Source organism: Myxocyprinus asiaticus, chromosome 13, assembly GCF_019703515.2.
Source record: "Myxocyprinus asiaticus isolate MX2 ecotype Aquarium Trade chromosome 13, UBuf_Myxa_2, whole genome shotgun sequence".
Taxonomy (NCBI): domain Eukaryota; kingdom Metazoa; phylum Chordata; class Actinopteri; order Cypriniformes; family Catostomidae; genus Myxocyprinus; species Myxocyprinus asiaticus.
This window is the reverse complement of record NC_059356.1, coordinates 44,203,257-44,218,289: the sequence shown is the minus strand read 5'-3', so window position 1 is coordinate 44,218,289 and position 15,033 is coordinate 44,203,257. Positions and strand designations below refer to the sequence as shown.

The 15,033-nt window shown below is 37.5% G+C and overlaps 2 protein-coding genes and 1 long non-coding RNA gene across 3 annotated transcripts; all 3 read left to right on the top strand.

Annotated features, from left to right (window-relative positions):
* Window positions 1–229: 229 nt before the first annotated feature.
* On the top strand, window positions 230–996 carry LOC127450295 (uncharacterized). Its single transcript, XR_007898941.1, has 4 exons — window positions 230–298; window positions 389–427; window positions 529–633; window positions 745–996. It is a non-coding gene; the product is annotated as an uncharacterized LOC127450295 (long non-coding RNA).
* Window positions 997–2,794: 1,798 nt separating this feature from the next.
* LOC127450994 (coiled-coil domain-containing protein 137-like) lies at window positions 2,795–9,457 on the top strand. The gene is made up of 6 exons (XM_051715477.1): window positions 2,795–2,844; window positions 4,899–5,026; window positions 6,023–6,215; window positions 7,666–7,759; window positions 7,850–8,045; window positions 9,429–9,457. The coding sequence occupies exons 1-5, from the start codon at window positions 2,795–2,797 to the stop codon at window positions 8,039–8,041; spliced, it is 657 nt and encodes a 218-aa protein (XP_051571437.1). The 3' UTR covers window positions 8,042–8,045; window positions 9,429–9,457.
* Window positions 9,458–9,514: 57 nt separating this feature from the next.
* Window positions 9,515–14,087, top strand: LOC127450245 (BTB/POZ domain-containing protein 17-like). The gene is made up of 3 exons (XM_051714190.1): window positions 9,515–9,835; window positions 11,395–11,680; window positions 12,799–14,087. The coding sequence occupies exons 1-3, from the start codon at window positions 9,742–9,744 to the stop codon at window positions 13,871–13,873; spliced, it is 1,455 nt and encodes a 484-aa protein (XP_051570150.1). The 5' UTR covers window positions 9,515–9,741; the 3' UTR covers window positions 13,874–14,087.
* The last annotated feature ends 946 nt before the right edge of the window (window positions 14,088–15,033 follow it).

Sequence of the window (15,033 nt, the reverse complement as noted above, 5' to 3'; positions counted from 1 at the left end):
AGGGGCATCTGTTATGTTTTGAGCAGTTGGACATGGCAGATCTGAGGAAATGGTGGTGTGTGATGTTGATGGAGAACTTTGGACAGGATAGGTACAGAATTGTTTGTTTTTACCTTTAAATACTTAGCTTTAATGAGATAAAAATGTAATATGTAACAGTTACATATATATTCTATCACTGTTTTCCAGCCATGGAAAAATGTTTGCCCACTACACTGAGGAGTCAAAAGCCTTCCTGAGAGGTGATCTCCAGCCTGTATTTAGGTTGAGAAAAAGGAGGTTTGAAGAAATCTCTCAGGTAAAAGAGTACACTTGTTAAGCAGATGCCAAAAATGGCATGTTATCAAGACACACTATGTAAGCTTATGCTGCATTTTTTCACTAACAGGAAGAGACTTTCCATCACATACAGGTATCACCATCACAGGTAAATTTACTGTGTAGTAACTACTCCGAAATGTTACCTTAAAAAAGGCAGTAATAAAAGGTAACACAGGCTCAAACTGAATACTCATATTTGTTTTTTAGGCAGATGAAACAAATATTTTGTTCCTGCAGCCTGCACTGGAGAAGTCAGTGGTTCAGTCTCCACAAAAATAGGTGTTGTTTGAGGGGTAGCAACATCAGGCCAAAGTAATACGTTGATTTGTTTTTGTGCTTTTTAACATTTGATATATTACATTTGTTTTCATTTTTGTTCAGATTATTTTTTATTTATCCTCTTTTTTATTGTGCTATTCTTAGGTCCGTGTCATGATGGACCTAAAGACTGTCAGTCAGTGGTGTGTTGAGCACTCTAATGACCTCAGTGGTTCAGTTCAGCTGCCTCAGATTCTTTGTATGAAGGATGAAGAAGTTGCTGAGGCCCTGGACAGGTTCTTCAGTGCAGAGTTCGTGTATCATGATGCTGTAGAGCCATTGATGTTTGTTTTTACATTTATGCAGGACATGCATACATTTCTGGAGCATGTTGTTGACCGAATGAAACTAAGGATCTACTGCCAAACAGAACAAAGTTGAGTAATTGTAATAATAGTTCCTTTAATCATTTATTTTGTTTTGTGTTAATTTATCATGTATGTATTATGTTAAATAGTCCACATTGTTTCATAGTGGTGTTATAGAAGTGTCATGTTTTGTTTTGTTATTATATTTATTGTATTATTATTATTTTCTAAAGTCATAACAATCAACAAGTGTCTTGTGTTAAATTCGTTCTGGTTTATTTGAAATACTGGTATGGCAATCTTGTCAGCATGTTAACATATTGAACCTGACAGCAGCAGAGTTCATGTTTTAATGCCGTGTTCAAGTAATCAATGATTTAACAATAAGTTATTATAAAGTGATACATATGGTCTACAGTGAAGAAATATACACAGGTGCTATTTCAGTTTCAATTTAATTAGTATTTAATCATTTGTCTGACGTGAAACAACTTAAATACACATTACCCGTGTAACACAATTTCTCTAAAGCCTGAGGAATATAAAATAGGAACGTATACAAGAAAAGGTGAATTTTAATTTGTAGCAGACATGAATTATGCATGTATTTTGTCTTGCATGATTTTTATTCGCACAAGAGACATTACACACCACGTCCCGTCAGATCTTTGATCTGCATAGTAATCAGATCTTATTAGAGTAGATGGTCAACATAATATCCGTGAACTATGATTTATATAAAATCCTGGCCTATTAAAAAGTCTTAAGCTCCACCCTGGGGTGTTTAAAAATCCACCCCGTAAAACTGTCATTTTCAGATCAGTTTTAAGGCAGCGCTTCGTCTGTGTCTTCAGTTTGTTTGTAAACAGTAACTTCATCTATTTTCAATTTCCAACAGCGTGTTTCCAGTTTTGACATCGCAAGAGTATGTGACGTCACAGCAAAGAATGCATGCGTGAGTTTGAGACTGCATGTCTGAGAGTGCATCTGCATGTCTGCAGCCAGGCTTTATTGGGACATTCGGAGTAAATTCGTGAGACTGTTGTGTGTGAAAATCCTTGGAGATCAGCAGTTTCAGAAATACTCAAACCAGCCCATCTGGCATCAACAATCATCCATATGATTATCTAATCAGCCAATCGTGTGGCAGCAGTGCAGTGCATAAAATCATGCAGACACGGGTCAGGAGCTTCAGTTAATGTTCACATCAACCATCGGAATGGGGAAAAAAATGTGATCTCAGTGATTTCAACAGTGGCATGATTGTTGGTGCCAGACGGGCTGTTTGAGTATTTCTGTAACGGCTGATCTCCTGGTTTCAACTGGATTAACTGGTCAACCCTCTAAAACCATCAAACCAGACTAGCCTGAAAACAAGCTTGGTGACCACGTAGACAAACCACCTCTGATTTCAAATGTTTTTTGTTCAAATGTGGCTAAAATATGAAAAGAGAAAAAGAGGTGGGTCAACAAAGTCAGGAACACGAAGGAAAAAGGTTAACTATGACTACCAAATTGCTGTTTTTATGCTAGTATCGGCGGGAATTGCCACTATGGAAATCATGGGAAAATGTCCTTCAATGAAGGAAATATTAACATGAGGAAAAGTTTCCTGGAACTTGATGAACTTAAGATACTTATTTATTGAAAACCGAACACAAAACTAAGATGAAACTGACTAAAACGTCATACAATTAGCATTTTTGAATGGACTAAATCGCTAAATATGATTTAACTCACAACCCGCGCTGTCTACGTAATATCACCAGTCCTCCAACAGGCGGCAGTCACGTGCTTATGTGCTGCTGCTCTGCATCACCGCAGACGCAATTTAAATGAAAGTAACAATGAAAACAGAAACTCAACACAAACAACAGAAGAAGGAGAAGCTGTGGAGGTAATAAGATGCTTAATACATCTTCCCGAGAAATCTGTTATTAAATCTGGCACTTGTGTCAGTTTGTACACTGAAAACGAAAATGGAACAGGAAAAACATTAACAATTGGAATGTAGAATTATTCATCGTATCCATACACGTCACAGAATGCCGGATGGAACTTTGTAAAGAAACGTTACTGTTCAAATTTGAAGTAGATTGGGGAACTGTAGAAGAGTAGAGTTTGGCATTTGGCACATGCGCAATGCAGAACTCCGTCTAGTTGAGCATGCCTGGATGTGGTTCTTGGGTATCAATGTTGCTTTTATGTGTATTAAAAATAATGAATAGCTGGTACACGTGTTTGATTAGAACTGCAACTAAAGGTCCACTGTGTCTGGAAAAGTCAGCCCCAGTTTCCTAGTACTGCATTCTCTAATGCTGTGAGCCAGTTGTAATAATACTTTATTTAGATTGTGGCAGAGCATGAAACAATATTGAACAATATTAAAAAAAATCAAGAATAAAAAAAAAAACTAACTATTCATTGTATTGTGCTCTTAATGGAATCAGATTATTATTTTTATTTTTTTGCACCAAAACAGTCATAATTTAATAATATATGATCTTTTTCCACCATGTCTTTGGCCCTCTTTCTGAAAAGCTCGGTTTAAAACTATCTGTCCTTTTAAGATTTCACTGTAAACGCGCACTGTTCTGAATGGCTAACTTCGCGCAGTCCCTCAAGTACAGCCATATTTGAAATTCAATCGAAAGAAAATGAACAAAGTTTGCACTATAGTTTATAAAACTACATTTCAGGGTTAACACACAATGTACAGCCAACATATTTCATCTGAATGTATAAAAAAATTTCACTCAAGCACAGAAAATATCAAACAGTCATTACATTTGAAACATTCATGAATTAAACTGTTTCCTCACAGTTTTGGTAGTGTTTAACTGCCGCATCTTTCAGGACCAGTTGTGACTGGTTCACAAGCAATCCACTCTGATATGAGCCAAAAACATACAATCCACGCTCAAATGTTCTGAATATGCAAATGTAATACAGTCCATGGTGATGTTGGGTTCTTCAACCGGCTACAACAGGCCAAAGCAGAGACGCTGGTCTTCACAGGAGCGACATCTCACATCTTCCGTGTTTGTTTCACACAGTATGGCATGTGTTTCTCCCAGTCAGTGGCTGCAGCTGAATGAGACATGTTTTTAAAATTTGCACTTGTACCTCTCTTAAAACGTGGCGCACATCACCGGAAATGCATTAAAACAATCAAAGACGTCCGTATAGTGCATGGCATGCTTACAAAAAATACAATTAAATATAGCACAGATGGGTGCAAAAATGGTCCAGGACGCCTGCAAAACAACAGGAAACTGCACAGCTGAATGAAACACAATGGAGGTCTCCTATATAGAGTTCGAACTTGATATCATGACTTTTAAAAGTGGCACAAGATGCATAATAATGGTCAAAGCCGTTCATCTAGTGTAGAAAAACATGTAAATCCAGATAGGCACATGAAGTTGTCCTGTGTAAGTTGCCTTTGATGTAGATGAATCTCCCATGACAGGCCCATCTCTCTCCTCTTCACCTGTGTGACTGACTGTGAGCACCAGTGGGCGGGGCCATTGGCGCAATGATGAAAAACAGGCGTTTGCAGATGTATTTGGTCCTTGTGACGTCACAAGTTCCACAAATTCCAAACGGCCCATTTCTATAGCCTGGTTTAAATAAATGCTTTTTCTGTTAAGGAGGAAGTTTTCAGTTCTGAAACTTAAGAGTATGTATTTATAGCACAATGACCTCATATATGTCAAAAGATCAAGGAAAATGTTATTCCTCATGTCATGACCCCTTTAAAAGGCCAATAAACCTGAATTCTGGTTTTGATTAAATGAAATCTCAGTACCTAGCAATAATAATGTTCCCCTCACAGTTTAACATTGCTGAAACATCATCAAGCTGTTGGTTTTTTTCTATACTTCTAGAGATATAAATATATTATTTGATTACTGTTAATATCTAATAAAATATCTTGTGTTCTGATAGTATGAAGAAGTCAAAGAAACATGCTGATCCTTCATTAGATGATCACCTTCAGCAGATTCCTCAGTGCTTACGTGAAATTATGAAGAGTAAGGAGAGTATGAAGCAGGGCTCCTGGCAGAGGAAAAAAGGTAACAGCTGCTCATCTAACACATTTTGTTTATTAAGTTAGAATACAGTGACTGTAAAGCCCCATTCACACCGCCAACGACATAGTCGCTTGGTGTTGCTAGTCTCTGTACTATGAAGTTGCTAGTGGGTGTTCCTACTGATGTCGCTCTAATGTTAATGGTGGACTGCACGTCTGGCCATAGTAGCTTTTGTAATGCTGATTACAGATGATACTGCTGGTAAAAACTAATATATCTTTCTAATTTGAGAAGGAATCAGTTCTCTGCAAGGTAGAGCATTTTATATAACCTGCAGCAAAGCTCAATGCATCATTGTATGAACAAGACAAACAATCTATCAATGTATGAATCACACTCAGAATGCCGACACGGTTTTCCACGCATCATTATTATTAGCCCATATCCATGTATGTGGTTACAGACAAATGATATAGAACATTGAAATTGCTCACAGAAACGTTTAACTTCTCCTCTGTCTTGCCTGCATTTGACTCCAGTATCTCACACTCACAGCATACGGGTGACATGAGCTCCACTGCCTTCTTTCTCATTGGTAGTCGCTCCCAAATGTTGCTCGTTATTTAATTTTATTGTGTTGTTTGCCACTCATATTTATCAAGAGCTGAATTGGTGACTGTATTAAAGACCCTTTAAGATTGGTGAGTTTGTAAATATCAATTAATAAATTATATCAGATAGTCATGAAGATGGAAGGGGTGTCATTCAAGCCTTGAGGATTTGAAATGGTGAAAATGTAAATCTGTATGACCAGTGTTAATGAGGGAAAGGGAGAGAGAGATGTTACTGCATGCACCTCAAAGGATTCAAGATACTCACTATTAGGCATCACCCACTTTTATCTGGGCTCTGTCTGCATACTCCATTTGTGGGTCACTAACTCCTATTGTACAAGGACATAGCCCTAGGCAAGGGCAACGGAGGAGGGGAACATCTTGCTGTATGCTCTTATATGTTTATATATCTGTGTTATTTCAGCCCCTAAGCCAAAACTGCCAGAAGGAGTTAATTTAGATATTCCTGTTCCACACTTCTGCAGAGGGAGACAGGAGTCAGAGAAAGCATACCTCTGCCGCATGACGCAAGAGATTCAGCATGTTTTATTTCTCACAAACAACCAGAATGAAGAAGAGGAACAGACAGAAGAAAATAAATCTACTAAAAAGAAAGGGTTAGTTCAGCATGCATTACTGATTTCCACTGTTGGTGTAACAAGACTTATTTTTCTCTTTTTTATTTTAAATTAAAATACAGTTTTCTATGTAAAAACACGAAAACTGCATCAATTGACCACTGGTATCTTCATAATAGATCTTGATCAAACCATTTTAAAGTGTACTGGACGGGCCTTCATGGGAAATACCACTGAAGAAAGATCTTCTCTCTCAAACACAAGGCACGGTTTGGCAACCCCGGCAAGAGCTGCGAAGTCTACACGTGTGGCCTTTGAATGGAGCACAGCGGATGAGCCAGAATTGGCTCGGTCGGTTATGAACACCATATTACAGGCTAGAGCGTGGTCCACGAGACGCCTCGCTTTTCATATGGCAAAGACCCAGTGAACTGCCCCATGCCTGAAATTCATACATTTCTTAAGAGCGATCGGACACTCACTCCGTCTATGCTCAAAGTTTATATGGTGATTATATCTGCATATCATGCACCTGAAACCGGCACCTCTATAGGAAAACATGATTTAATCATAATTCCTAGGGGGAGGGTCAGCCAAATCCCCCTCGCCTGGCTACAGCCCCGACTTGGGACTATGTTGAATTGCGTGTGCTTTCTCTTAAGACCGCATCACTGCTGGCTTTGGACTCAGTAATATGGGTTGGTGATTTGCAAGCACTGTCAGTTGACAATTCATATCTGGAGTTTGGTCCGGGTCTTTCAAAACCACTGTCAAACCCAGAAAAGGCTATGTGCCAAAGGTTATAACTACACCCTTCAGAGCGCAGGTGGTTCACCTTTAAGACCTTTTCCCTCCTCCATTTAATTCAGATGAGGAACAGTCCTTGCATTTGTTATGCCCTTTGTGAATGCTACACACATACGTTGAGCGCACACGCTAGTTCAGACTGTCTGACCAAATCTTTGTGTGCTATGGAGGATGCATGAAAGGAATGTCTGTCTCCAAGCAAAGACTTTCTTACGGAATCATTGATACGGTCACCCTGGCTTACGAGGCGCAGGGTGCAAATTGCCCAGTTGATATTAAAGTACACTCAACTAGAGGCGTGACATCTTCATGGGCATGGACGAACAGTGTGTCCTTACAAGACATATGTTTTGCAGCAGGATGGTCTTCTCAAAACACATTTGCAAGGTTTTACAACCTAGACATAATGTCTCTCTCAAAACAACTCCTCCCTGTCTAAGGCGCTTGCTATTTTACTGGCAAAATATATACTTATGCCCCTCGTTTTAAGTACGGTCTCCCTGTCACTTTACACAACCGCCTGCATTTGGACCGTTGTGTTCCCATAGTCACAAGAACTTTCATTACAAATAAAACTTACTTCCCGACTGGGTTCGTGAAGAGGTTAATTCATACGATATGACTATAGTTCATATATCCATTCTGAGTGTTCCCCTCCTGGCCCAACATTAGGGTCACTCACTTGCGGCATACTCATGTTGGTCGCCGTCCCGCGGGTTGCCAAGGCTCCACCATCACTGAGTGTGAAACCAAAGAAAGCCACAGTCAAACCTCAGGTAACTGTTTTATATGTATCTGCTCCTCTTTCAGGTGTTTATCTCATTTTATTGTTTGTTCATAATTTTTGATCGTAATTCCATCTCCAGGGGGCACCCAGAGGTCTTCTCCTGAACTCCCTCCTGGGTCACAGTCCTGTGTCAGTGAGCAAACCCACTATGGCGAGGAAGAGGATAAACAAGGAGGAGAGGGAACGAGTGGTACAGCTTTACAGACAGATGAAGAAACAGCAGAGAGATAAACATGAGCAGGACAAGGCTGCTAGGATGAACTCCACATGATACTGTACTAGTTTTATAGTATTATTTAGTGTTGAATTTTATATATTGTGTGTACATTATCATCAGTTTCATAAAGACAAACCTCTGTTGGTCAACAAAGTAGAAGTGATTTTTTTCTATAATATATTTGCATCAACCACAACAATAAAATTCCTTTTTTTAATTAGAACATTAAGGAGCAGTTCACCTAAAAATGAAAATTCTCTCATCATTTACTCACCCTAATACCATCCCAGATGTGTACAACTTGCTTCAGAAGCGATGTAAGTGTGGGTGAGAAACAGATCAATATTTAAGTCCTTTTTTACTATCAATCTCCACTTTCACTTCACATTCTATTGCCATTGTTTTTGGCAATTCACATTCTTCGTACATATCGCTACCTACTGGGCAGGGAGGAGAATTTATAGTAAAAAAGGACATATTCACTTGCATTGAGGACCTGCTGAGCTTAAATATTCTTCTAAAAGTCCTCATTTCTGTTCTGCAGATGAAAGAAAGTCAAACACATCTGGAATGGCTTGAGGATGAGTAAATGAGAGAATTTTCATTTTTGGGTGAACTATCCCTTTAAGATTACACAAGGCAAAGAGACATTTCTTTCTTGTCATGGTACAAGTGGGCTTAGCAGAACTGTGGGTGCAAAGCAATAAAATAAAACATTCACGCTTTTACGTTATGCACAATGTGTTCAGATACATTTTGTCCCTTAAAACTGAGAATGAGTCATAATCAAAACATCAAAATTAAAAGATTTACAGGTTTACTAAATAATAAAGAAATAGCATAATATGAGACAAAAGATGACCATTTGTATCGTAATATTTTTTTGAGTTCAAAATGCATACCGACTACGCCAGTTTTCCTAGAAATATAATACATTTTGTGATTAATAAGGTATCAGTTAGTAATTGTTTATATTTTTAAAAGTGTATGAACAATTACTTGTTTTTAGATAGCATATGAACAAGTTTTATTTATTTATTTTTTTCACCAAAGAGGCTCTAACAGAAAGCTCTCTTTGATAAAACTGACTAATAACAAAACTAAGCACATGCTAGAAGGACCTGTTCCATCACTTCTAGTAAACAACAGACAGATTGCAAGAACAACGATATTGTTGTCTGCTGTTACTATATTATTAATAATAAAACAGAATCTTGCACTTCCTTATATAGTTTACTATGTCCTCTTTACACATTACCGTTTAATTTGAATTCCGTTGGTCTTTTAATTGACAAAGATCTTCCCATTTAGCGACCAGATCTCGCTTTTGTTTGTGTTTTTAGGTATTAGTGAATAGATATCTTTTGTGTGAGCCAACATTGTGCAACGACATGCAATAATTTTTTTTTCTCCTTCATTTCTGAAAATATAACAACAATAGGCCCCACGTGAAGACAGCATCCCACTCCAGACGCCCACTTCAGACCTAACACACGGCCCCTGTATCTGGCCCACTGCCATAGATCGATGTCATGTAACATTGAAAGAGGAGAAATTCACAATCAAAGCGGTTGTCATAGCAACGGTCCAGCTGGATTCCACCAATCAATGAGCCTCGTGAGGCTGAGAGATGCTCAGTGATATGCCAGCGTCCTACATAAAGAGTGTGGGACAGGGAGACTGGGCAGCACAGATAGAGTGTATTGGAGTGCAAAAAGGCAACCAAAAAGGAGAAATTGAAAACAGAACAAAACATGGTGAATTCATTTTTAGGGAGCGTGTCTGCCATGATCTATCTAGCAAACCTTTGTGTTGTACTTTGTGCCCAGATGGTATCAGTGGAAGGAGGTAAGATCACAGATTTGTGTTTTGTAGTTGCTGCTGGAATTGTGTTCAAGCATTTTATTTTTTTTTTACATTATTTTGATCTAAAAGCCACCATGAATCTAATCAGAGCAAAGCTGTGTATTTTTATTTGATTTTTTGTTTGACATTTTTTGCTAGTTGCATAATTTTCTTAAAAGCAGAAAGAAACGTGATTTAGAAATCCATTGTTAAAAATTATTAACGTTTTCTATTAACAATGAAATGTAACCTTGAACGGTGTGACATCTGTTTTTTATGCAAAACATATAGACAAATAGGTTAATTACTAAAGGAAAGTCCATATCTTTCAATGAATGGTGTTAGATCTCAAAGTCGAAAGGATTTAACTACAAAATAGTCAGGCTTCAAGAGTAGCAGTCAGTGTCTTTCATTAACAAGATCTTTCCTTTTCTCCTGTTCAATCCAAACTGATTTTGTATTCAGGCTTGAATAGTTTTCCTTCATTTTCTTCCTTCATAAGCCAGAACTGAACTAAGGCTTTTTAATGCTGAAAGGTCCTTTGAGAGCTGAAACACCATATAAATGCTGTATTTTTTAGTGTATTGATCTAATTACTTTTTATAATTTGAGGGAAAACCATTTTTGTGTGTCAAATGTATCATGCTACACTGAAGAAAAAAAAAGATCTGCTGGATTTACTTAAAAATATACTATATGTAGCATTTTTGCATCACTTTTTAAATAAAATCCAATTTATGGTCAACATAACTAGAAATCCTTTGTTGGATATACACAAATGTATCTGTTCATTCAACTTTATTTACTTCAAAAAAAAGGTATATTACACATGTAAGATTTAACAAATAATACCACGTTGTTTCAAATTAACTTTACTATTATTGCACGTCAGCTACACACAATCACATGCGCAAAGGAAAAAGATTTGGATTGTACAGAATCCAACTTCTCCAAAGGGAGCACTAATCACCCAAATGGTGACTTTACACGAAACAGCTAATTACAGTAAAACAACACCAATAATACTAAAAATATCTCAAATATGAACTGTTGATAACAACTACGTAATTAAATGTCCCAATTGTTCAAAATTCCTTTTGACCAAACAAAAGTGCTTAAATTGTTCAAGGGCAAGGCCTTATGGGCATTCCCCACAACCTTAGTTCTGTGCTTAATTGTTTGAGCTAGTAGTACTTAAATTTATGGATTTTTAAGCCAAATAATTTCAGGGAACTCACAATTATTATTTTACTTAATGTATCACAAGTTCACCTTATAGTTAATATTTTGTGTTGTTCACATCAATGCAAATTAAGTAAGAAGCTCTGAGTAAGAGCCATTTATTTTCTTACAATATGGTTGTTGAGCCAATGAATCCTTTTTTTTTTCAGTGTAGTTCCAACTATATAAGTGTTGATGTTGTTCAAAACCTGTAATACTTTCTTGTGTGGCACACAAAAGGAGATGTTAGGCAACATGTTAGCCTCAGTCACCATTCAGTGTTACTGTACTCTGTACTGTTACCCTCTTTCTGTCTTCTCTTTAATGTCCCAATTCTGCAGGTGCACTGAAGCAGGAGACGGTTTTGGAGAGCAGTGCTGCTACACTGAACCATTCAATGGCTTTGGTGCAGCGTATGGAGGCCCTCTTGACCCAAGGAAATGCCAGCGATGTGATCTTACGTGTTCAGACTCTGAACACAGATGAAGTGAAAGTGATCCAGGTCCACTCGCTGGTGCTGATTCTACAGAGCGATGTGTTTGATGAGCTGCTACAGACCCGTAACTCCAGTACAATGGTCCTCAGAGAGCCTGCTGACTGTGCAGCAGTCTTTGATAAGTTCATTAGGTGAGTGATCTTTAAACTAGAGTGGAACTTAAAGCGTGTAATACAAATGACTAATTGGTCATTTAACAGACACTTTTATCTAAAGAGACTTGCGGTACATTTTACAAGAACAATGTGCCATGGATCAACCTAGTATGATCTGTCTTGCTCAGTGGTGATTGCTTATATATTACCCCTTGGTGGATTTGAACCTACGTCCTTTCAGTTAGCAGTCTAGATCTTTAATAACAAAGCTATGATGTCACTTAGTGGGAGGAACTAAGTAGCATTCAGGAAAACAGCTGATGATGTAATATTTTTGCCTTTTAGTTAATAGTGATAGTTGTAGTTCATTACTTTTTGGCAGTTCTCATTTTGTTAGATATTTTGGGGTTCAAACCCATGACACTTACAATGCCAATGTCATGGGTTTGATTACCAGGGAACTCACAAACTGTGAGTGTTTGCTAAGTGCATAAATGTAAATGTAGATGCACCATCTCATTCTCAGAATGAAGATTTCGCCTCTGGTGTACATTACGTAATGATTTCACTCATTGCATGTCTGAGCTGATTCAATAAATGTTATGTAATTAGTCATTTAACAGGGACTTTGATCCAAAGCGACCTAAAGTGCAATTATTACAGGGACAGTCTCTTGCGGTTAGGTGTTTTACTCAAAGATGAAATGATAGTCCATGAACCAAAATTCCCAGATTTGAACCTAGATCATAGAATATTATATAAATTATGAACAGAGAAAGATACAATTCTTTAGGGCACAATTTTGTCCAATGTTCAATTGTGTTTGCATTTGTGACATAATGTTGATTGCCACAGAAAATACTTTCGACTTGCCCCTCCTTTTCTTAAAAAATAAATAAAAAAATAAAAAAAATATATATATATATATATATATATATATATATATATATATATATATATATATATATATATATATATATAATAATAATAATATTTTTTTGGTAATCAGCATAATGCTACAATTGCTGTCGATTAAGCTTAACTTATATTGAACCTGGAATATTCTTAAAACTTCTAGGGAAATCTAGATTACCTAAGGTAAAATTTCAATAGTAAGGTCATTTTTTACAGACAAACCTCTTTTTTTTATGCAGGTACTTATACTGTGGTGACATTACAGTACGTCTGAGCCAAGCCATTCCCTTACACAAGCTTGCCAGCAAGTACCACGTATGGGACCTTCAACAAGGCCTCACCCAATATATGACCCAGCACCTGTCCAGTGATTCCCCTACAGGTCATGTGGTTGACTGGTACCAATATGCTGTGCAGATCGGAGATGTAACCCTGCAGAATAATTGCTTGCAGTACCTCTCTTGGAACCTTTCATCGGTTCTACAGAGTGCAGAATGGAGCTCTGTCAGTGAGGAACTTCTGCTCTCTTTGCTCCAGCGTTCAGACCTTGTTCTGCAGAGTGAACTTGAGCTGTACGAAGCTCTGGATGCTTGGATCAACCAGAACCAGCCTTCTAGTGCAACAGCTGAGAACGCACTTAAAGCAATACGTTACGCGATGATATCACCCCAACATCTGTTACATCTGCAAAAGAAGTCATCACTGATGCTGAAATATTCTGAGTCGGTACGTGATCTGCTCTTCCTCGCCTTCCAATTCCACGCAGCCTCACCTGTTCAGCTTGCAAAGTACTTTGACGTTAACTGCAGCCTCTTTACGCCACGTAACTACCTATCACCAGCTTGGGGTACACCTTGGGTGATCAACAACCCTACAAGAGATGACCGCAGCTTCAGTTTTCAGACTCAGCTTGGACCTAGTGGCCACGATGCTAGCAAACGTGTGACGTGGAATGCCCTTTTCTCTCCACGGTGGCTTCCGCTCAGTGTGCGATCCGCATTTCCCGAGCATGGATCCATGCAGCCTACTCGTACCGATGGCGGCCGTCCACGAATCATTGTAACACCAGCCACCTCAAGTCCAGATTTTGCTGGCGTCAGCTTTCAAAAAACGGTTATTGTAGCGGCTCGGAAGCAGGGGAAAGTGGTCGTCCGTCATGTCTACAACTTCCACCAGAGCACAGAGGAAGTGGGCAACTTTCTCTTGGATGCGGACCTGCAGCGTAGAGCTTCAGAGTACCTCATTGACAGCTCGCTGTACCTGCATATTATTGTCAAGCCACTCTACCACAACCTCATAGTAGCAAAAAAATAATGGTCTAGTTTCACTATTGATGATTTCTAATGCAATATTCCTTTCAAGTCAAGTTGTACACTGAATCACTCTTTATATGGACTTTTTGGAAATCAGAAACGTTAAGCACTTAATTTTATTGTCTTAGTGATCAATGTAATATTCTGAGTTAATTTACACTCAGTTATGTTGTATTGCAATTAGTGTTAAGTTTCATTAAAATCATACTTCCTGAACCCACAAATTACTGAGTCTATTTATTGCCTATAATTTGTAAGCATTTGTACTACTTAACCATGAAGTTTGCCATGATATTAATGAAAAAATACATAAAACAGCTTATTGCTTTCTAATTTTAGATAATTGTAACAATGCACATTATGCAATGTAGAGATCATGCAATTTTGTAATTATTGAAACATGCCATTTTAAAATTGAATTTATTGTTTAAAGTTTTTGACATAAATATAAGCAATATAAGCTCTGTTTTAGAGCTTATATTGTGTTAAAAACCAAACTGTATTGTGACACCGACTGCTAGTTTTCCATTTTTATACAAGTTTAGAGATTTAGGATTAGGGTTAGACTAGTGTTAGATAGGGGTGATTATATATAATACATAAAAAAATGTACAAATAAATATATTTTGTTGCACTTGCATGGCTCCCAGTGGGATGACTTACTACAGATGAGCAATTTTGCCAGTATGTCTAATTACATCAATTTAATTAGTCTTTATGGGAAAATATAGGCCTAATCTGTAGAACAACAGTCTATCAACTGGGAACCTATTTTAATGTATATATATATATATATATATATATATATATATATATATATATATATATATATATATATATACACACATATATATTATTATTATTATTATTATTATATTTGTATTATATTATGCAATAGTAAAATATTTATTTCCTAATTTCTTCACTTTCACACGTTATTTTAATGCTCTGATTAAACCCACAAGCCCTTATTTCTCATTAAGGGAAACCTTTGAGATTTCGTTTCATTATTTTATCACTCCACAGAAATAGAGTAAGCGTGTTTCTCTTTGTCACTGCGTGTCAGTAACACAGCATGTATGAACCAGGAACATTTGCCATTACTCGCCTGTTTAAAGTGAAATCTGAGCACTCTGCATCTTTCAAAATTTATACTTGTTC